Source organism: Parasteatoda tepidariorum, chromosome 4 (genome assembly GCF_982258835.1).
Source record: "Parasteatoda tepidariorum strain Cologne lab strain chromosome 4, Ptep-v5.0, whole genome shotgun sequence".
Taxonomy (NCBI): domain Eukaryota; kingdom Metazoa; phylum Arthropoda; class Arachnida; order Araneae; family Theridiidae; genus Parasteatoda; species Parasteatoda tepidariorum.
The window spans coordinates 79,235,111-79,258,060 of NC_141758.1; the positions used below are offsets into that span (position 1 = coordinate 79,235,111).

Below are 22,950 nucleotides of genomic sequence, written 5' to 3' on the forward strand. Positions count from 1 at the left end.
GAGAAAAATCGACTATTGTTTCACCTAATATGGTAAAACAACCATACTTTTATCAGCAAAAACTAGTCTCATCTTATGAAGCCACTTAGCTCCTCACGCAACTGGTTACGCACTATAGCCGAGAGAGCTAATCTGTCAATCTCATGACTGGCTGAACAGGAGGTTCAAATCCCAGAGTTGACATCACAATATTCCTTCAGCACATGAAGAGTTTTCAGTGTTCTGCACTTCTCAATTGGTGACCCTGGACGAGTAGAATATAAAACTCTCATTTACACATAGATGGAAACACCATAGAGACGTTTAATACTAAAAGCCCTGTATTTCCTGTAACTCATGACAAATGGCACTACTAGATAAACTATTTAAATCAGAATCCATGTTTCACTCAACAAAGCACTACTCAACCACACCCTAACTCTAGTGTCTATTACCTATCAAAGATATTAAGAGAACCTACCTCCAATGTCCAGATAAATTTCTTTTTTATATTTTTGAAAGCATGCTAATTGTAAATGGATACAAAACCCTATAGTTTTGCATTAACAATTTTATCACCATGCCAGTAGTAAAAAATATTAATACCGTGAAGGTAAAGAAATGTTTATAACCGTGAACTTTACGGTTAATTAGATGAACAGACTGATTCCGATTTTTTTACCATAATTTCAGACTGAAAATTCTAACAACGTAATAATGAAATTGATCCCCAAGTTTATAAAGTCAAATGGAACTAATTTTAATTTTCTTCAAAATCTAGTGGATACGGAAGAATTTTAAATTATGAATAACTGAATTTAAGTAATTGCTTCTGCATGTACTTTGCAGAGAACTTTATTTTTATTGCAACCCGTTGAAATTTAGTGTCATAGGAATAAAAATGCTGTGTTGTGGCAGTTTGAATATGTAATATTTATAAAAACTACGCATACTCTATTAGTTATTATGACAGCATTACACCATAGGCATTTTGCCTATTCATATTTTTGATCATAATTACATAACTACATTAAATGTTTTCAGCAAATTGCACGGAATTTTATCGTCAATAAAACACAGTGATATGGGCAGTGATTTTGGCTTTTAAAACTTTTGATTACTAGGTATTGCCTTAAGAGATATTTCAATTTTTTTTTTCATTTTTTGTGTTAAAAACTCTTTATAATGATGTAGACAACAATGTAATAATATAAAAGAAACTCGTTGCATTATATGTAGAATAGGGTACTAGACTTTACAAAGCAATTAATTAATCAGAGCGAACTTCTAAATCGATCGTAATATAACTTTTACTCACAAACTGTTTAACTGTTAAACATTATTGCAAGATTATGAACAGAATAAATTTAAAAATACTAAAATAATTCGTAAAAAAAAGTAGTATGAATTTTGCAAAATCAAAAAAAGGACGCTTTAAATTTCATTGTGTTTTCATTAGATAAACTGAATCATGGTTAAAGACGTAATCAATGTTTTTCCGTGATTTTCATAATTAATGAATTTGAGCCGTGGTGGCTCAGGGGATGGAGTGTTCGCCTTCCAATGAGGTGAACCGAGGTTCGATCCCGGCGATGACTGGTTGATACGAATTCCGCATCCGACTTGCAGCAACAGTGCTGACGTGAAATATCCTCAGTGGTAGACGGATCGTGGGTCAGAGTTCCCTTGCCGTTAGGCTAACCGTGGGAGATTCTCGTGTTCTTTCTTTCCATGTAATACAAATGCGGGTTAGTTCCATCAAAGAAGTCTTGCACGAAGGCAAATTTCTCCCAATACTTAATCCAGGAGTTCCCTTGTCTTCTGAATTGGGTTCAAAATTGCAAAGCTACGGAGTTGAACATTAGTAATCGTGTTGCGCGCACTTCGAACTTTCGGAGTGTCTGTTGGAGTGGTTTGTTACTCCTCTGAAAACATTAAATTGACAGAATTAAGTTTCGGTCGTGTGTTGGCAAGAGATATTTTCTTTTCAGATAACGTAAGTGACGTCATCCATGCATATAATTATGGAATCTGTATACAAGGCATGCATTGTTGTAAGCATGTGTTCTTGTCTTGTCTCTTCACTATGTCAAGTCACTGTGTTGTTGTTTCCAGTGATGTACCAACATTTTTGTTAAGATGTATTTGTTTTTAATATCTTCAGTTGTACGCTGTATCGAGATGGTACTGCATAAAGTAAAGAAATGTTTAAATCCTCAAGTTTCTTTATGTGAGTTAACACTTTCACTCACTACTGTGCTACTCCGCTAACGCATCAACAGTGTCCCCGGATGCCCCCTAACGGGGACGGGGCGGGGTTAAGCTAGTTATTAGTAATCGTAAACCCTAAAATATTGGCTGTTCAACGACAGTTATATAAAATAAAATTAATGAATTTCATTTATGTTATTCAAATTTGAATCACTGAAATTGTTAAAAAAATAAAAGAAAAGCAATAAAAACTAGTTTAATAGTTTAATAAAATTTTCAAAATGAATGAATTTCATCGAAATAGTTCAAATTTGCATTTAAAAATGGCAAAAAATCGGATCTACAAAAACTAATTCAATGTAAAAATTTTATATTTTTTAAATTTCTACCATACAACATTTTTACATTATTTTAACAATATTACAATATTTTTACATACTGTTTGTATTTCAACTTAAAAAAACAACTTTTTTAAGGAGAGATAAAACTGCCGTTGTAAAAAAGAAAATCACTTTTGTTGATTAAAATTACATGAATCAAGGCTTTTCGCTTTCATTCTTAGATATAAGTAGAGCAATAATCCTGATAAGATTACTGAATAACAATATCAACTCAAGTTTTATTTTATTGATAAGATGATAATCACAATGTTTAATTACATTTAGAATTCTCTAGCGAATACAATACCTCACTAAGCACGTGGATACTTGTTCCAAATAGAGACGTTCTCATCCCATTGAAATCATGTCGTCTGTCGAAAATTGTTTACCTGAAGTTCAAAATAAAACTCGTTCAAATCAAGGAAATGGTAAGCATTAACAACAGTTTCAGCAATATTTCTTATTTCTTGACAAATATATTAATGTTCGGAAGCCATTAGAAGTGAGACCCACTAAATTGAAGGTACTGATAAGTACTTACAACAGTTTAAGCAAAATTACTTATTCCTTTATTATTGTAAGGTTAACATGGAAAGTTTCACAATTTTTACAAAAATATTGGAAGAACTGATAAGCAAAAACAGCATTTTACGGAATATTTCTTATTTTTTTGTAAATAAATTGTTGTATGGTTGTAATACATTGTTGTAAGAAGCCATGGGGGGTTTGACTCACTAAATTGGAGGAACTGATAAGTACTTACAACAGTTTAAGGGAAATTACTTATTCCTTTATTATTATAAGGTTAACATGGAAAGTTTCACAAATTTTTACAAAAATATTGAAAGAACTGATAAGCAAAAATAACATTTTACGGAATATTTCGTATTTCTTTATAAATAAATTGTTATAAGGTTGTAACAAATTGTTGTAAGAAGCCATGGGAAGTTTGATTCACTAAATTGACTGATAAGTACTTACAACAGTTCTAGCAAAATTAATTATTTCTTTTTATATTATAAGGTTAACATGGAAAATTTCACAAATTTTTACAAAAATATTGGAAGAACTGATAAGCAAAAACAACATTTTGCGGAATATTTCTTTATAAATAAATTGTTATAAAGTTGTAATAAATTGTTGTAAGAAGCCATGAGAAGTTTGACTCACTAAATTGGAGGAATTCATAAGTACTTACAACAGTTTAAGCAAAATTACTTATTCCTTTATTATTATAAGGTTAACATGGAAAGTTTCACAAATTTTTACAAAAATGTTGGAAGAACTGATAAGCAAATACAACATTTTAAGCAATGTTCCTTATTCCTTTTCAAGTATAATGTAAGGCAGACATGTTAGAATTTTATCAACTTTTTAAAAAATATTTAACATATTAAGTTTAATATGTTAAAAATTTTATTTTTCAAAAATAACAAATTAAATTGTTCATGATAAATCTCCTAAGTTAACGTTATTAGAGAGTCTATAGTGTTAGTCATCAGTTTGTTTTTTAATTTACCTCTTAAAATACAGTTTAATTACATTCTGAATTTTCAAGAGTGATTGATTAAATTGCATCAAATCTTCCGGCCTGAAGTTGGTGAGAGTTGTTGTGAATAATATTTGATGAAAATAATTATTGAAACCTTAACAGAGATAATAAATGTTTAAAGAAATGCTTCAGGCAATATTTGTGTCTAGAAATATATAAAAAAAAATTTACTGGTGAGAAACACCAAATTTGAACTAAAATTGTTAAATGAATCAATTAACAAGACTATACGGAGACAATTCTCTTTATTTTTTTATTTATTTATTCCAATAGCAACTAGAATAATATTACCATGAACTGACTTTTTTGGCATTTTTTGTTTCGTTTGAAACAAATTTTTAACTGAAATCTTGTTTGAAAGAAGTATTGTGACAGAAATATGAATGCTAATACTTTATTATAAACTGTATGATATCAACCCATACAGCGTAATGAGCACAGTGAATAGCGTACAGCGAATGCAATGTCACTTCTTTAAGTAAATCAGAAAAAAATGAGAAGGAAATTACTGAGGCCGTCAATATGGAGTACGCTGTTTTGGGAGAAAAAAAATATCATTTAAATTTGCGAAAATTTATTCCATCTGCATGAGCCTTGATATAAAATGGCTAACTTTTTCATTTTCATAAGTTTCAGACCCTCCTGCCACAATTTTTTTTTAAATTTCATATTTCTTAAAAAAATTCTTTTTAGATGATTCCAAGAAAACAAAGTTATCTGCTATTACCGAAACCGTTCTCGCTTGGGACAAGAAGGTACCCCATACTGCATCGGAGCAGTTCCGAAAAAGAATAGCCGAAAAATACAACATTACATTAGGTAAGTTTATTTTTACACAACTGTTTTCTTTCTTTCTTTTTTTCATTTTACTGTGTTTATAACCAAATAATTATTTTTAAGTAATAGTTAAAAAAATTATCACAAAATCATATTGGACCTTTTTTTTAAAGAACTAAGTAATTAAAGTAACATAAATGATATATGATTTGTTAAAATAATTTCTCAGTCACGTATAAATAAATAAGAAAGATCTTTAGTTTTTAACTACAAAAATTTTCAAACTGCGCATATTATAAATGTGTTAAAACATTTTAAATTATTCAATTTTTCAAGTATGTAAATACCATGTTATCATCGGTGGTATGTCTAGATCAGCGGTTTCCAACTAATGGGCCGCGGGCCACAGAAGTACAGGTACTAGTCCATACTTGCTAAGTTGTACTGGTCCATGAATAATGGTTGAGAGTCTAAGTTAAGATAGATGTTGGGGTTTAATACCAGCTTTTAAGAATGATTCACAAGCCCTAGGGAGATCTGGCACTTCGCACAATATATTTTAATTTTTCTTGAACAGTATTTTTTAATAATTACTATTCCTATTAAATACTATATTCCTTTTATATTTTGTTCCTGTATTTGTTCTGTCAATAGGCCTCAAAAAATGCTTCTTTTACAAAATGGTCTTCCCCACTACTAAAAAGGTTATGAACCGCTGATCTAGATCAGTTGTTCTCAAACTTAATCCCGGAGTCGCGATGGCTCAGGGGATAGATCGTTCGCCTCCCAATGAGGTGACCGGGTTTGATTGCCAGCTATGACTGGTCGACACCAATTCCGTACCCGGCTCGCACCGACTACAGTGCTGACGTAAAAATATCCTCAGTGGTAAATAGATCATGGGTTAGAATCCCACTGCCATCGGGCTAACCATGGGTGGTTTTCGTGGTTTTTCGCTGTGTGTGTGTAACGCAAATGCGAGTTAGTTCCATCCGCCATGAAAAATAGTTTATCAAGATGCTTGAGTTCACCTGTTTTCTGGGTTGGATTCAAAATTACAAATTAACATAGTTGAGCATTGATAGTCATAAACTCAGAATTGGGTCAGCTGTTCAACGCCGTTGACAAAATAAAGTAAAACTTTATCACAGAACCGCTTTGAAATTGAAAATTCAACGTGGAGGACTAAAATATGTCTCTCAACTTTATGCAGTATTTGTTAAGTAGAATCATAGAATAAATTTACAACACAAGACAATTTTACAAATTGACAGTAGCTTTAATTGACAAATTGACAACTCAAGGTAGTTTTGTCATTTAAGCTTGCAAGACATTAGGTTTCAGCTTTTATTCATTGTAACTATACATGTAATTTGCACTTGAAAAAAGGCATTTGAAAATGTATTTAGATCATATATCGCAGTTCAAAAGTTTTATATTTTATGAATTTGGCCAAACAAACGTTGGTTGGATTTCGTAAAACTGAAGTTAAATTGGGTGTTTTAATTTGCACAATGAGATTATGTCAGACTTAATTTTGGAATTTCGCCTTAATTTTGATTGTTTCAAATAATCACAGATTTATTTTTAATTTAAAATTTTCAAGCATGTCCTATAAAATAATTATTTCAAACGTGCCCTACCTTTGCAAAGTACTAAGTGCTTCAAAGAACGTAGTTTGAAAATTTCTGACCATACATCACTCTGAATCCAGACATTTTACCTAGATATTCATAATATTCTGAACCTAGACATTCATACATTTATGAAGAGACGATTGAAATATATTTTATAATAGTACATACACACAATAACATTTGTAAAAATTATTTCCGGGGTGTTGAAAAACACTGGTCATGCAATTTCTTTCGGCATCAACAGAAAATGCAGCATTAAGTCAAGATTTTTACGTGAAAAGCAAATTAAGAAACTAACCTGCTTTTTCTTGATCAATTTATCTGAGGAAGCATATAAAGTACTTTGTAATCATTACATTTAACATCCTCATTAAAAAACAAGGAAATCTGCATTGTGCGGGTCACAAATTAATAGCTCAGGTATGAGAATAAAATACTATTGAAACATAATAAGGACGGTGGGATCAAACACATGAAAACCTGTTTGAAAAAGGTTAATAGTAACACCATCAAGTTTCACATCGCTATAAAATAGGTATTGTTTTATTTACTCCTAGCTTTGTACTAATTTCATGGTTTTCAAAGAAAAAAAATTTTGGCCATAAATGTTAACATGTTTGCTGTCGATCTCCATCATCGCAATATGCTACTCTAGTGACTATCACGTGCTGGCGGGAGATTGGCTGAATACCCATACGAGCTCTTCTGTAGTGATACACCTTTTGAAATCATTTTATTGATACATAAGTAATACAAAAGGGGAAAGAATCTAGTATTCACTCACCAGGTGTGTCATCTCGAAAACAGGTCATCTATGCACAGCCAAGCAAACTTTCTACTGATTCCTAAATGGGTGCAACCCTTACAGCAAGAGGGAACTTCGCCAAACTCACCCTTTGGCTCACTTTATCGATGTTTTTGGCGCACTTACTATTTTGGGACTCCTTGCTCTACATCAGTAGTGTAGTTAGTAAAGCCTGGTGGAAAGCCATGGTTGCGAGTTTAATCCTGGCAACCGATTAAGGGACAGCACATATACGTGGCAAGGGACACCTTAAATGTGTCATAGCTGAAAGTCTTCTTGTTGATTGTGGGGTGGATGCTTGAGATGAGGTACCAGCTTGAGCGCCTTCCACGTGTCAGGGGTCAAAATCACGTGACATTCCTGCCAAGGCTCTGAATAAACCAGAGATATAGCTCTGGAAAGCGAAGCTAGGTACTTAGTGTGTGTTAGAATCCTAATGTGCTTCCTTTATCCTTAATTTTTGGCAAGGATTCCATAAAATATGTACTAAGCTTGTAAACAATGTTCAATCATTTGCTATGCAGTTAATTCTAAAAACAAATATTAGACATTATGCAAGCAGTCAATAATTATAAGCACTAAAATTACTTAATATTTTAGATAATTACTGGGATTTGCATAAATGGAGTATTGATCATTTTGAGCAGTTTTGGGAAGAAACCTGGAATTACTTTGGTTTTATTGCATCGAAATCTTATGATCAAGTAAGTTATCTAAATTTTTCAGAAAATGGTTGACTAAAATGAACAATGTAAGTAAAAAACAGTTGAATGAACAAACATTTGCTTACTCTTGAAATTTTTCGTATTTTCGTTCTTTTAAAATACAATAATTTAAACAATAATGCTTTGCAATCAATCTTAATTACTCTTAATCGCTTTAAGAACTTGAAATTGAAGACTTTCAAACTTTACAAGACTTCCTATTTCAACAGCATAGTATGACTCATTTTAACTTAGTTAAAACTGCAATACGTTCTCTTAAGTTTCATCTTAAAGTTATAAGAGATTTAAAGCGCGCGTTCTTAGAAAAAAAAACTAGCAAATAAAAGTTCAAAATACATTAATAAAATTTAAAAAAACACAATTGATGTTTAGTATAAGACTTAATCAACTTTTACATTGATATAAAACTTAATGAATTTACAAATCATTGTTAAACTTACTAAATGTACTCACTATCAGATAAATATTTCAATACATTGCTTTGTATTGTTTCGAAAAATTTACTTCATTGTTTTATAACTTCCCTAAAGCAGGTTTAGACTAAATGATTTTTTCAGTTTCAAGTAAGACTGTATATTTTCCAGTATGTGACATACAAAGATAGTTGACGCATTAAAAGATACATACACTTATTGAAATTACAGTGCATGCCACAAATGTTAAATGAGTGCACTGTTGGTCAACCAGCACATATACAAATTGTAATCCCGTTTCCGTCTGTAGATTCAATAACATGTTTCTGTCAATGCCTGTCACAGAAGTAGAGATCTGTCTTTGGAGTATTGTTGATTTAAGCTTTTTCTTTAGCAATCTGGCGTTAGAAGTACATAGACTTTATTCATCACTGATTTCAGCATTACGGGTAAATAAACTTTGTCCATCGAAATTTGGAATTAGGGGTATATAAACTTTATGTATCACAAATTGGGATTACAAATAAATAAACACTGTCCTTCAACAGTTGGAATAAGGGGTACTTAAACTTTATGCATCTTAAATCGGCATTATGGCTAAATAAACTTTATCCATCACAAATTGGCATTCAAGTCAATTCCTTTAGTACACTCTATAACAAAAAAATCGACGCACCAAGGAGTTGTCTGATTGAAACGAAAATTGGTGGATAGGAAGACAATGTACAGAATAGTAAATGAAAAATTTCAGAACAATTGAATAATTTATTGCAGAGTTACAGTAACAAGTTCAATAAGGTGTTGACCCGCCTCTAGCCTGGATACAAGCTGCCACACGGCGTGGCATAGACCGATAAAGCTCCCGGATGGTTTCTTGCGGTATTTCCTACAAAATTCGATCCAATTGTCGAACGAGGTCATCAACATTCCGTGCCAGATGCAATCAGCTTCCCATCATATCCCAGACATGCGCGATGGGAGAGAGATCTGGTGATCTAGCAGGCCAAGGAAGAGTTTGACAAGCTTGCAGGCAGTTCATAGCAACACGTGCCGTATGTGGTCTGGCATTGTCTTGCTGAAAAACCAGCTCAGAGAGCTGCAAAAGGAACGGTAGCAAAACAGGTTTTAGGATGTCGTCGACGTACCGCTGTGCAGTAAGTGTACCTCTAATGACGACCAAAGGGGTCCGGCTGTCAAAGGAAATGGCACCCCAAACCATAATGCCTTGTTGAGGGCCAGTGTGGCGTGCAATAGTGAAGGCAGGATCCCTTTCTCTGCCCTGTGCGTCTCCAAACACGTCTTCGATGATCGTCAGGACACAGTTGGAAGCGGGATTCGTCGCTAAAGACCATACGTCTCCAGTCGGCATCATTCCAGCTTGATCGAGCCATGCACCACTGTAATCTGGCTCGGCAGTGTGCAGGCGTGAGTGCTTCTTGGTGCGTCGATTTTTTTTGTTATAGAGTGCATATATATATATATATATATATGCGTTTCGTTTCCATCGCTCTAAAGCATGCTGTGAAAAGGCTTAATGACGAAAAAAAACGAGATGCTTGAACCCATCGTGCTACTGTCCAAATCGGTAAAACATTTGCTCCACAGGCTTCCACTAATACTCTATAGCATTCTGTTGCATTTTTGCCACGGGCAACCTCGATTGTAAGCCACGACCGCTGATCACCTTTTGAAAACATGCTTTAGAGCGATGGAAAAGAAACTCCTCACTTTAACGCCACACAACAGCTACCCTTCTAAGCAGATGGACTGTTTTTTACACTCTACACATCGACAACAGTGCCACCTCACCGCTCCCATATCCAATTTGTGCATGCCCGCCCTTCTGTGAGTTTCAAGGTTAAGTTGCCACTATTTAATTTACAACCCTCGTATATATATATATATATATATATATATATATATATATATATATATATATATATATATATATATATACTCTGTAGAATTCTCTCTGTAAACACTCTGTAGAACTTTACTTGAACTACCCGTGTAAATTTACACACTTATAATAAAGTTTTAATAAAAACATATGTGATTTGCAAAAATTCCGTTTATTCCTATTTGCTTTAAGAGACACGATTATGTGAGACACGATTAGAGAAGTTATTTTTGCCTTAATTAATGCTCATTTTTTAATAATAGGAAGATTTAGTTAATTTACGTTGCATTCCGTACGCTCTCATACGTAAGATCTGAAGCAATTGTGCCTTCTTGTGTTTTTATTAGACCCTAAGTACAAAGAATATACATACTTTTCTACATATTTTTATGTTTTCTTGGCATGATTTTACAAACCTTCAGGCACGCTATTCAATGTTTTTTTTTTGGTGAATGTATTTTTTTTCTGTTTTGCCTACCTTCGAATAAACAGCATGAACATATTACAGATAGATCAAAAAGAAAGCCAATACAACATTTCACTACATTAGTGCTTTAAACTTATGGTTTCTGCAAAATTTTCTATTTCCATTCGCGAGAGTTATATGTTTTTCACTGGCGCTTGTTCTTTTCACCATAATTGGGCCATGTGCACTTCAAGTGCACAGGCACAATTACTTCGAAATTTCCATACGGGAGAGTACGGCATGAACGTAAATTTCCAAAATCTCCCTTTTTAGTCCTCAATTGGAGACATAAACATAAATAATTTAAAGATCAATATTTCATACATGTTTCATACTCTTCCTCACTCCGATCTCTCACATAAATTTAGGTTTTTAAAAGGACTGGAGAAGGCTTTCTAGACGTCGAATGGTTTCCAGGACTGCTTTTTAATGCAGCAGAAAATCTTTTGAAAATACGAGAAAATGATCGAACAGCTATTATATATTCAGGTAGACCATTATCTTCTCTTTCTTTGGATAATACGATTTTCGTAAATATATGATTTTATTGATTCTTTTACGCTACTCTTCTTGCAATATTTTTTTCCTAAAACTAACATAAGTAGAAACATTTCTTTGATTATTTATATTATTTTCTTATAAATAAACTAACTCCATTTTAGACTAGTAAAATTTTAACTTTTATCCACAAATACGCCAAATTTTCTGTTTTTCTGGCAATCAAACAGAATTTGATGTTTTCACTCCCACTTTCCTCAGTAGTGATTCATTAGATTTATATTTTACCTTTGCTATTTTCTCGCTAAAAAAATAATTTGTTACTTTTAAATGTATGTATTTTTTTAATTCTCTTTTTACTAAAATTCTGAAAGTTTACATTATGAGCAGTAATTAGGGATTAATTTCCATAAATTTCAAAATAATAAAAGAATCAGAAAATAAGAATGACTCTACCGCTTATTTTTGCACTAACAAACATCTAAACGGCAAGTTATCACAACGAAAATGTTGAAAAATAAATGAGAATATAGACAAAAAGACTTGTTAGTAAATCAGTGTTACCATACTAGTTAAAAAAATAAAGCAAAAACTCTTAAAACCTGAAATTTGGGAAAACTTATCAAAGTTCGAACTGTTTATGATTAAGATATTTTTCAATGAAATACAAAACTCAATTCCTAATTTTAAAAAAGTAAAGGAAAAATTCTTTTTTTTTTTCTCTTTTATTTGCAGATGAATCAGGTTACGAAGAAAGAGTCACATATGCTGAAATGTTTGAGCAAGTTAAGTTATATGCTGCAGCGTTTCGAAAGCATGGTTTAAGGAAGAACGACATTGTTGCATGTAAGTTATTAATTAAAACTTACTTTTAAAAACAACTATAAAATATTGCTGTTTTATATTCAATGAAGCATTAAAAGAAAACAAATTTGCGATTGATTTAATAATTCATTTTTACATATTTCATCCATGCCCTTACAAACAAAAAATTCGCATACATTTTTCTCAGAATAACGGCTTTATAACGGTTATAAAGATTTGTGCACCTACTTAAATCTAATTGTTATTTTTTCTAAATTTTCTGATTTTACATTTAAAAAAAGAAAGCAAACATTGTAGCTTATTCGACGTTTTCTTTTCCACTTCATTAAGGAAGTTTTGCACTCTTTTTCTTTGATTCATTTCTTTTCTTTCAATGATTCTACATAAAAAAAATCTTTGTTATGCCCTCGTATATTTTCTTTTCTCCTTCATTAAAGAAGTTTCAGGTTCATTTTGCTTCGAATTATTTATTTTCATGATTCTGCATCAAAAAAAAAATCATTGTAATCCATTGTAGATTTTCTTTTCCCTTCATTAAAGGAGTAGCCTGTAGAAGTAGAAGTAGTCTCTTTTTCTTTCGATGACTCTACATAAAAAAAAAATCATTGTAACTCATTGAAAGTTTTCTTTTCCCTTTCATTAAAGAAGTGTCCTGCTCCTTTTCTTTCTATAACTCTACATTAAAAAAAAATCATTGTAACTCATTGTAGGTTTTTTTTTCTCCTTCATTAAAGAAGTTTCCTGCTCCTTTTCTTTCGATGACTCTACATAAAAAAAAATCATTGTAACTCATTGTAGGTTTTCTTCTCTTCCTCATTAAAGAAGTTATAAGACTTCTTTTCTTTTGATTTATTACCTCCTTTACCTTAATTAGATAAGAACTGCCCGTAGGCCAGATAATTATTCGCTGGACTAAGTTTACGCAGTGCTTACCTATACTGTTAGAAGTTTTTGAGAGTATTGAACCGTAACATTGTTCAAATTTGCTGTAAAAATATAATATGAGCTACATTGAGCCTTAATATCGTACCTGTTTACATGGTACTGTTGTTCAACTTGAATAAAACGTGGTTCAGTTCAGCGTTTTACTATGATTGCACCACATTTTCCTCGAATTTATGTGTTTCTTCTTCTATTCTAATTTTTTTAAAAATTGCACTTTAAGGTTCAAAATAATATTTTTGTTTTTAGGAATTTTTCAATAATTGAACTTTAATTCATTGATGCAAAAGCATTATATTATTCCCAATTGCCATTTTCCTTAATACAAATTTTATTTCTTGAGATAAAGCATTAACCATTTTAAGCTTTTAGCTTTCACAGTCTAGTATTCAAAACTCTTGCAGGTTACATTTCTAACCGAAAAGAAGCCGTCTTCACTTATCTAGCAGCAGTCAGCATAGGAGCAATATTTAGTGGTCCTCAACCTTATTTCGGAGCTCAGGTAATGCAAAGATATTTCCTTGGCTTGAAATTTATTAATTGAAGAACAAAACTCAGAACAAAAATGGGCTCTTGTGTACTTTTCGTGAATTATTTTACAGTGCTCGAAGGATATAATATCTTTATTTTTGTTCTATTATTTTTGTTCTATTATTATGTATACTATTATTTATGCTCGGGTGGACCACCTGGTCTCTGCAGGCGTCTAGTTATTTATGTCAAGCGGACGAATCTATTTACAACTTTATGTATAAAAAATTATTTTAGACGAAAATTTCTCGTGCAGACATTTGTATAATAGATAATTAGGAACAAGAGGAGGACGAAGGAAAATACATTTTGTACCAACATTAAAACCTCTTGACTGAAAAAAACGCTGCTTTCCCCTGCGCCACTGAGTCATTATGTCCGTTGCAATAAAGATGTCAAAAATATAAAGGCATCTTACGTCTTGGGCATCAAAACGTAAGGTGCCTTATCTGAGGCATCAACACAAAATCAAGGAAGGTACCTTATCTTGACTTACCTTGGTGGATGCATGAACTTGTCTATTCGATGCCAATAGCAACAAAAATGCATGAGGAAAATGCATTGCCACCATTAGGAATCCGAAAATGTAAAGAATTAATGGACTTCTGTTTGATAATACTCACTCTGATAGGTAGTACATGTGTATAGCTTTTCCCTAATCAATGTTGGATAAAGGATTTGAGAATAACTTAGTAACGATTTGAGTTACTTCAAAACAAAACACACATTAGAATTCTAAAATTCCAAAATGTATTAATATATCTATTTTGTTTGACGCCAGTATTACATGTCACTTTTGCTTAACTATGTTACTTGTTATGTTTTATGCCAACTTCTAACTGTGTTCATTGTTAGTTCCTTTCATCAAAAATGGAAAATTTCAAATAAAATCATGTTTTTTTTTCATACAATAGTTGGTGTTAAAGCAATTTTTTATCTGTGGCATACTATGTTTTCAAAAACTAATCTAGTGGACAGGATAGACAGGTTGGCAAGGCGCTGGACTCCCGTTTGTGAGAACAGGAGTTAGAATCCAGCCGGCCGAAGACTCCCTGTGACACGACAGATTTAACGTGCACCAGTTACCATTCACAACAGTAAATGGTAACTGGTGCACGCTAAATCTGTTGTGTCACAAAATTCTCCAAGTTCCCATAACAAATTATAACTCTGGGGGTACTGAATTGGAGATTGATAGTTCTCTGGTTAAGGTCAAAACTGCGATCTGTGGATTAATGAAAGAATGCATCAATGAATCCACTCTATAATCGGGTTTGACGTATGAGTGTGGCAGAAGTCGAATTCTTGGCCATAGATGGCGCCACTGAAAAACAAGAATAATCGCACCCCCTCTGCGTTAATGGCCGACGACAACTAATACAGAATCTCTTAATCTTCCTTTCCAGGCAGCATCGAATATTATTCAGAAGCTTCAACCGAAATTTTTGATTTCCATCGATCATCACACTGACAATGGGATCGAATATCACAATATTGATCACTTGCCAAAAATATCAGAAGGTTTGTTGTTAGCATTTATATTTTCAAATCATTAGTATTAAATTTAAATACCCCTTAAGATGAATTGTATGGCTTTACCTTTAGAACATTTACTTTTAAACATTTTATTTCGTAAAACACTTGAAAAGCAAAAATATCCTTTGGAAAAGAATTATCAATTCTTTTTGCTTTCTGTAAAAATCCTTGGAATTTTTATGGATTTGGAATTTGCTTCATTTTTGAAATGAGGACGAAATTATAAGATTATTTGGCTCCTAATAGAATAATAACAAAACTATTCAATTCAATAAATAACAAAAAATACAATTAAACATTATTCAAGTAATGCTTACTTCTAATTGTAATTCTAAATCCTGGATCAATATCTCTGTGGACTCCATAGTTTTTTCAAAGCCCCCCCCCCCAACACAGTGATGCAGTTGCATCTTTGATTATTTGATCTATTAACAAAAGATTAGAATCTATAAGCTCATTTAAACCATATTGTTGTCGTAGACACAGAAACCGGTTGTTGTTGTTGTTGTTTTTTTCATGACTCTGATCAACCAATGACGCAGGCCACCGGAACGGGCATTAAAATCAATATTTAAATACTGCTTGATACTAATACCCAGATCAGCTATTATTATCAAGCAGCATCTAAATATTCTTTTATAATTGAAAAGCAACGGCAAAGTAGAATGTTAATATCCAACGAGTACTGTAACAGGTACTAAATAAATAAACAAGTACGTTTCAGTTTTTGGTACATTTTACAGATACATAGAATTTCTATAAAGATAAAGCAAGCTTCTATACTTTTTTCTGCGTATTCTTCATAAGCATAATTCTTAAAAACAGGAAAAATATTCAAGATTTGATCATATCACACTCATAAACTACGATTATTAAAATTTCTTCGCTAATACGGCAAAAAGAAATGGCTCATCCTTGTATTTTATATAGTGGAATGTATTGAATTCAATCTTATTAAATTTATTTCAGTTTCATATTTTCTTTCCAGATACTTTATCTCTTGAAAAGATCGTTATAATTCCATCAAGACCAGAGACTTACCAGCTTGATATTTCGAATATTCGAAACAGGTTAGCAGTTATTGACTTTCATTATACTTATTGGAAGATCTATATATTGTATAAGTTGTGCAGGGGCTACGGATCCTATTCACCTTCTTATGATTTTCAAAAATATAATAAATAAATCGCTAGTGATGTACTTTTTATTCCATAATTACCGCCGTTAATATCCCTGAGGCTTTTGGGATGTTTTTTTTACCAAAATAGCGTGTAAATTTCCTTTATCAAGGACTATAATATTTTATAAAATTCAGGATACATTTTTAGAGCCCCAGTTGAAATTCTCTTAAATTTAAGCGAAAAAAATTAAACTATTTATCAAAATATGGCGAATTATTATCAGGATCAATAACTGAAAATGTTTATTTAAAACCTACGAAACTAATCCAATTTAATGTCATTCCTAATAATTTGTAACAATAATAAAAACAAACTGCAGTAAAGAATGCAGACTGAAAAATAAAAACAACCACACAATGAACATGACTGAAACAGTGTTACACTTGCCACTACAGCAAAATCATAATTCGTTTACATTATATGAGTTTAAATAGTTTAAATTTCATAATTAAAGTAACAAGCATCTTTTTTTAGTTTAGAATATACTAATTTTTTATTTTGCAGAAATCTTAATATTTATACTAAAATGTTATTTATTTATAAAATACTAAATATCATTTAGAATATTAGTTTAGAATATTCTATGTAAAATGTATATAATAATTGTATTTTAAGAATTTTCTTAAACTCAAACACATAAATTAAAAAACTTACATTCGTTCATTTTTTGTTTGACTCAATTCTTACCACGGAGAATAAACACTAACTAAATAATCATGTCTAGAAGACAGAAAAACTAGTTACAAACAAAATATTCTGAATATCAAGTGAAAAAATTCTAAATTATTCAGAAATTATAAACATGAAATTCAACATTTAAAAAAAATGAAAGAATGGAAAAAAATCATATAAAATGTGCGATTACAGTGCGTTCCGTACATATTTTTAAAGCATATTTTTAAAATATTTATCAAAAATGATGGCAAAATTATCGGCACATTGGAGATCGGGAATTAGCAATAAAAACAAGATTATTAACTTCAAAAAATCAGAGAAAATTGCGCATATCAGAACCTTCGAATTTCCCCAGCAATCAAATTGACTTTGAAAATTTTAATCCTGCCTTCCTCAATAGTGATTCAGCAAATTTTGGTATCTCTTCTGTATTTTTCGTTGCTTAAAAATAATTTCCGACCCTTAATACGTTTAATACATTGAGAAAAAAGTGTGGGCAAAACTACCAGAACTGGCTCTTTGGTAACAGCAAAAAGCTAGGTAAGTTTTACCTCTCACTTTGGTAATGTTTTTAATAAAATTGGTTAAATATATAGTTTCATAATCTGCGTTAAAATTTAGTAAATGTGGTAAAATTAGATATTTTTATCATGATACTTTGGAGCAGGGCATAAACACTATTTTTTTGGTTAAATTGGCTTTTTAGTTTTATATTTTTACTAAATGCGTGGTAATAAGAAGTATAATTTTGAAAAACAAAATTTTCGGTAGACTTTTACCATATGACTGCTGGTTTAAATACCGTATATTTTGATTTTATTACAAAAATTATAGGATTTCTCTTACCAGAACCTTACAGTATAATAATTTTACCAGAATTGCTTCCTCCGTGTACATTGACTTCAATTATTACAGGAATTCTAAAAATACATTCTTAAGAAAGGATTAAGAGCGCCATATTCAGAGAAAGATTTGAAAAAAACATATATATATGTATATATAAAGGATAACAAGAAAAAAAGAGGAAGACGAAGAAAATTAATAAATTTTATTTACTGCGCATCAGCTGCAATTATATATAGAGCTCATAAAATAAGCTCAAAATATAGAGAACACCTGGAAAAATCACACAAAAAATATAACAATGAAAAAAATTTTAAAAATGAAAATGAAACCCGGTTAAAGAAAAAAGATATAATCTCTTCATCAGCTGATGAAGAGATTGTATCCTTTTTTTTACCGAATTTTTTCATGTTTCCTTTTTTATTGTCATTTTATTTTATTTCAGTAATTTTTCTTCTTATCTTTTAATTATTCTGTAATTTTTCCATGTTTTCTCGATATTTTAAATCAATATTTTCTCCATATTCATTATAAAACAGCTTTATTATAACAGCTATATATTTTCAAATGAGGCTACTTGCCTTTCATTTCAAATCATGCTCGAATTTTAAAAAAAAAATTCCTAAGAAAAGTAATTAACCTTTTTCTACAGCTGCTTCTTAAGAGAATTTTTAGAGAGTGGCATGAATCCAGATGGAACAATACCGGACATAAAATTCGAACAACTTCCATTCAGTCATCCTGTCAGTATCAACTTCACATCAGGCACTACAGGACTGCCCAAGGGACCAGTACATTCTGCAGGGGTAAGCAATTAAGCTTAAACTTGACTTTTAAACCAAAATCAAACCCATTAAACCTTAATGAGAGTGATACTTCTACACTGTAAATAAATCTTGATTGTATTACGGTAAAAAGTACCGGTTTAAAAAAGCTTTAGTGCGCTGGTTTACCTTGAAGTCCATTTTAACCTGAACATGTAGGCCGGGATAGCCTGTTCAATAGAGCGCCGGGCCCATGTCCGAGAGTTCGTGGGTTCGAACCCCGCCGGCCGAAGACTCCCCGTGTAGTAAAGTGACTGATACACGTTAAATCTGTCGAGTCGCAAAAGTCCTTCATGTTCCCATAACAAATCAATACCTCTGGGGGTACTGAATCGGATATTGATCGTTCTCTGGTTTCGGTCAAAATTACGATCTGTGGATGAAGGAATAGATGTATGAAAGGGTCCGCACTATAAACGGGTGCGACGTATAGTGTGACAGAAGTTGAATTCTAGGACATAGATGGCGCCACTGGAAAACAAGAACAATAACACCCCCTCTGCTTAAACAGGCACACGTCAACAACAACAACAACCTGAACATATTACAAAATAAAAAATCTAATGTACCGTAATATTTTACAGTAAAGTCACTGAATCACTCTAATTAAATTAATATAACTGTAAAAATTACGGTATAATATTTTACAGTAAAATTGATTTTACAATATAGTTAATTAGTATCTTTATTCAACGTTGCTTATAAGCTCATGTATACTTATATTAACACAAAATTTTAAATGCGTAAGAAATTTTGACTCTACCTATTAATATTGGAGTATATTATAATAATACCCAAACTTCGATCTACGAATTCCGAAGGATAATAAACAGCATCAAGCGGATGAAAGTTTACCTCAGAACATGGAGTCAAAAATTAAGTTTATAGGTCAAAAATCACGAAAAACGTTTGAAGTTAATTGGACACGCGAGACTCGTTGCTTGGCTTCCATATGCACCGGATCTTAATTCTTTGTGACTTTTCCAACAGGGTTGCTTTACATCACCAGTTCATACAACGCCTGTGGACATAACCAGATGACCTCGTAGTGCAAATTATCATTGCTTCAGCAGCAACAAAAGTATACCTAGAGTCTTCGATCGTTTTCACATTTCGATCCTAGAGTTTTCGATCGTTAGAGTTTCGATCGTAAATTATCCTAGGACGTCAGTGGGAGTCACTTCAAGTAACTCCATTAATAATTAAATCAAACAAATCTTATTTTAATTAGTAAGTTCGTAGTACCTTTTTAGTTGTTGTCTAATGTGGCATCAAAACCTACATGGGTATTTCTCGATTTTTACCCTCTCAATGTAATATGATAATTTATGATATTTTATGATAATTTTTCATCCTCTTAATTCCTTTAGACACCTCTCTGAATATTTCTGTCTACTTTTGGGACAAGTCTGTTTATATTAAACCAGTTATACACTTTCTTTATTGACTGAAAAACGTATAAAAAAACATTTCATATTTTCTTTCAGACAATGATGAATGAATTGCTCAGTTTTGTATTCTACTGGAATCTGAAACCAGGGGATGTCGTCTTCTCCTGTTACCCGGTAAGAAATACTACAATAATCGTTATTGATCATTTGTAAGATCAAAAAACCCTACACTTTAAAAAAGGGCTTCTCAAAATTGAGCAAAAAATGTGTCAAGATAGCGCCGTAACAAATAATAGTTGAATTTTAAAACCCATGTTTTCAAAATTGAAACAGCAAGTACATATTTGTGCACGAGGAGAAAAGGGGAAACGTATCTGGGATATGTTCGTTTGCTGCCGCACAGGATTCGAACCGAGGACCTCCGGGTCGGTATCAGAATTCTCTAACCACAATAGTTCAGGAAGAGTAAGGAAGCTAAATATAGTCGCCACCGCAACGAAAGATATAGACTTATATTCCTTTCGCTTGAAAGTTTTTAAGATATGGTGAAATAGGCAAAAAGAAAAATTATAATTGCCAATCACTTGGCTTAGCTATTGGGAATATACAGGGTGTTTACAAAGTCCCGGATCCATTTTGATGTTTAACTCATGAAATAATAAAGATAGATTAAAATTAATAACATAAATGGTTAGATAGACTCAAAAAGTTTCATGACCCTTGACCCGGACGTCCCAACACAAGTGATTTTGACGTTGAGCGTGTCAGACAGACATTTTTAGACAATCCTAGAAGATCTGTGAGATCAGCGGCAAGAGAATTGGATATGCCAATTTCGACGGTGTAAGGGTTATTAAGAGACAATTAAGACTGCATGCATACAAAGTTCAGATTGTTCAAGGTTTGGAACCGGACGATAGGCCTAGGAGGATGGCGTTTGCAGCAGATATGGTAGGAAGGATAGAAGATGATGCTGATTTTCTGAAACGCATAATGTTCTCCGACGAAGCATCCTTTCATGTTTCTGGCATTGTTAATAGCCATAATGTGCGCATATGGGGATCTGAAAACCCCCATGAATACCGTGAGACACAAAGGGATTCCCCAAAGGTTAATGTGTGGTGTGGACTAATGCACGACCGAGTCATTGGGCCTTTCTTTTTTACAGAAAAGACGGTCTTATCAGTCGTATACTTAGACGTGTTTGAAAACTTCGTGTTTCCACAACTAGAAGGGCTTCAGCCACGTGTCTTTTTGCAACAAGATGGTGCACCACCTCATTGGTGTATCATCGTTCATAGTTCTTTGAATGACCATTTTCCAGGAAGATGTATTGGGCGAGGAGGTTCAATTCCTTGGTCACCCAGATCTCCTGATATAACGCCGCTGGACTTTTTTCTTTGGGGATTTATGAAAGACAATGTTTACAGGAGGAACGTGTCGAACATTGATGACCTAAAAGCCAGAATTACAACCGCAATAGCCTCTGTGGATGCCAACATGCTTGCCGCTACCTGGCGTGAAATTGACTATCGACTTGATATTCTCCGTGCGACGAAGGTCGCACACGTGGAAGTTCATTGACAAGGGTCATGAAACTTTTTGAGTCTATCTAATCATTTATGTTCTTAATTTTAATCTATCTTTATTATTTTATGAGTTATTAAACATCAAAATGAGTCCGAGACTTTATAAACACCCTGTACTTCTCAAATCACAATCCTTGGAAGAAGTGAGTTCAGACAAACTTAGAGTAAGTCATGAAGTTTCAAATACTGAAAAGAAGTCTTTCAAATTTCATAATTAAAATAAATCATGAGAAGATAACTAAGGAGGATTACGCTATGGAAAATTCTCTTCCAATGATTTGTTTGTATTTTGATATTTTAGAATTTTTTCATTCAGCAATTGAAACTTCATGACTTACGTTTGTCTGAACTTATTTTTTCTTTCATTTAAATTTCAAGTTAGAAATGGATGTGGAGGCGAAAGAGAGACAAAAAGTTTCTATTGCTGTTTGGCGTCCTCTTAAAGCTTTCAAAATGAAGATATCAAAAAAAAATTATTTGAAATTTTTTCTACCCTATCATTACTTATAACAAAAAATTTTTGAAACAGAGAAGCAATACATTCGAATAGCAAAACAGTGGCTTACAATGAACTTGCAACAAACTATTGCTCTCTTCATTACAAAGCGAAATCGTTACAGATATTTAACACTAGGTAATTTCAATTGCCTGAATTAATTAGAATTTAAATATTTATATATTTTTGAAAACCTTATTTTTTAAATTAATTAATTTTCCTATAAATTTACTAATTATGTCTCTCATGAATAATTTAAAAGTATGTAATAATTTTTTAAATTACATCAAAGGTTGGATGGACTCTATTTAATATTTACGTAAATGGTTTTGCTTGTGGTGTGACACTATTTCTCTATGCTGGAAGTCCCTATTTCAACAGAAACGGATGCAATTTCTGGGATGTACTTGCTCGCTACAAAGTCACGTCTGCTTTATTAATTACATCGGCAGTGGATAAATTAGAAAAACTTGATGCAAGACCAAGTATGTAGTTTATAAATGACTTTTAACTACAATTTTCATTTCAACTGTTTATTATTATTGTTGTTATTATTATTATTGTTGTTATTATTATTATTGTTGTTATTATTATTATTGTTGTTATTATTATTATTACTGCTATTATTATTATTATTAAAGTTGTTGTTGTTGGAAATTTTTAATACAAAAATTAAAGGAAATTTAAATTACAGAAACTTGCTTAAAAAATGTTATTATTATTGTTATTATTATTGCTATAATTTTTATTACTATTATTATTATTATCATCATT

At 32.1% G+C, this 22,950-nt stretch overlaps 1 protein-coding gene across 1 annotated transcript in view; it reads left to right on the forward strand.

The window, feature by feature from the left end:
• The first annotated feature begins 2,755 nt into the window (after nt 1-2,755).
• The window catches only part of LOC107445593 (acetoacetyl-CoA synthetase), a 40,754-nt gene continuing 20,559 nt past the window's right edge, over nt 2,756-22,950 (forward strand). The window contains exons 1-11 of the mRNA XM_087161442.1: nt 2,756-2,998; nt 4,816-4,941; nt 7,942-8,045; nt 11,214-11,334; nt 12,079-12,189; nt 13,515-13,612; nt 15,048-15,162; nt 16,166-16,247; nt 18,529-18,682; nt 20,188-20,265; nt 22,469-22,661. Coding sequence (XP_087017568.1) covers nt 2,935-2,998; nt 4,816-4,941; nt 7,942-8,045; nt 11,214-11,334; nt 12,079-12,189; nt 13,515-13,612; nt 15,048-15,162; nt 16,166-16,247; nt 18,529-18,682; nt 20,188-20,265; nt 22,469-22,661 — 1,246 coding nt within the window. The 5' untranslated portion in view covers nt 2,756-2,934. The remainder of the gene's footprint in view (nt 2,999-4,815; nt 4,942-7,941; nt 8,046-11,213; nt 11,335-12,078; nt 12,190-13,514; nt 13,613-15,047; nt 15,163-16,165; nt 16,248-18,528; nt 18,683-20,187; nt 20,266-22,468; nt 22,662-22,950) is intronic.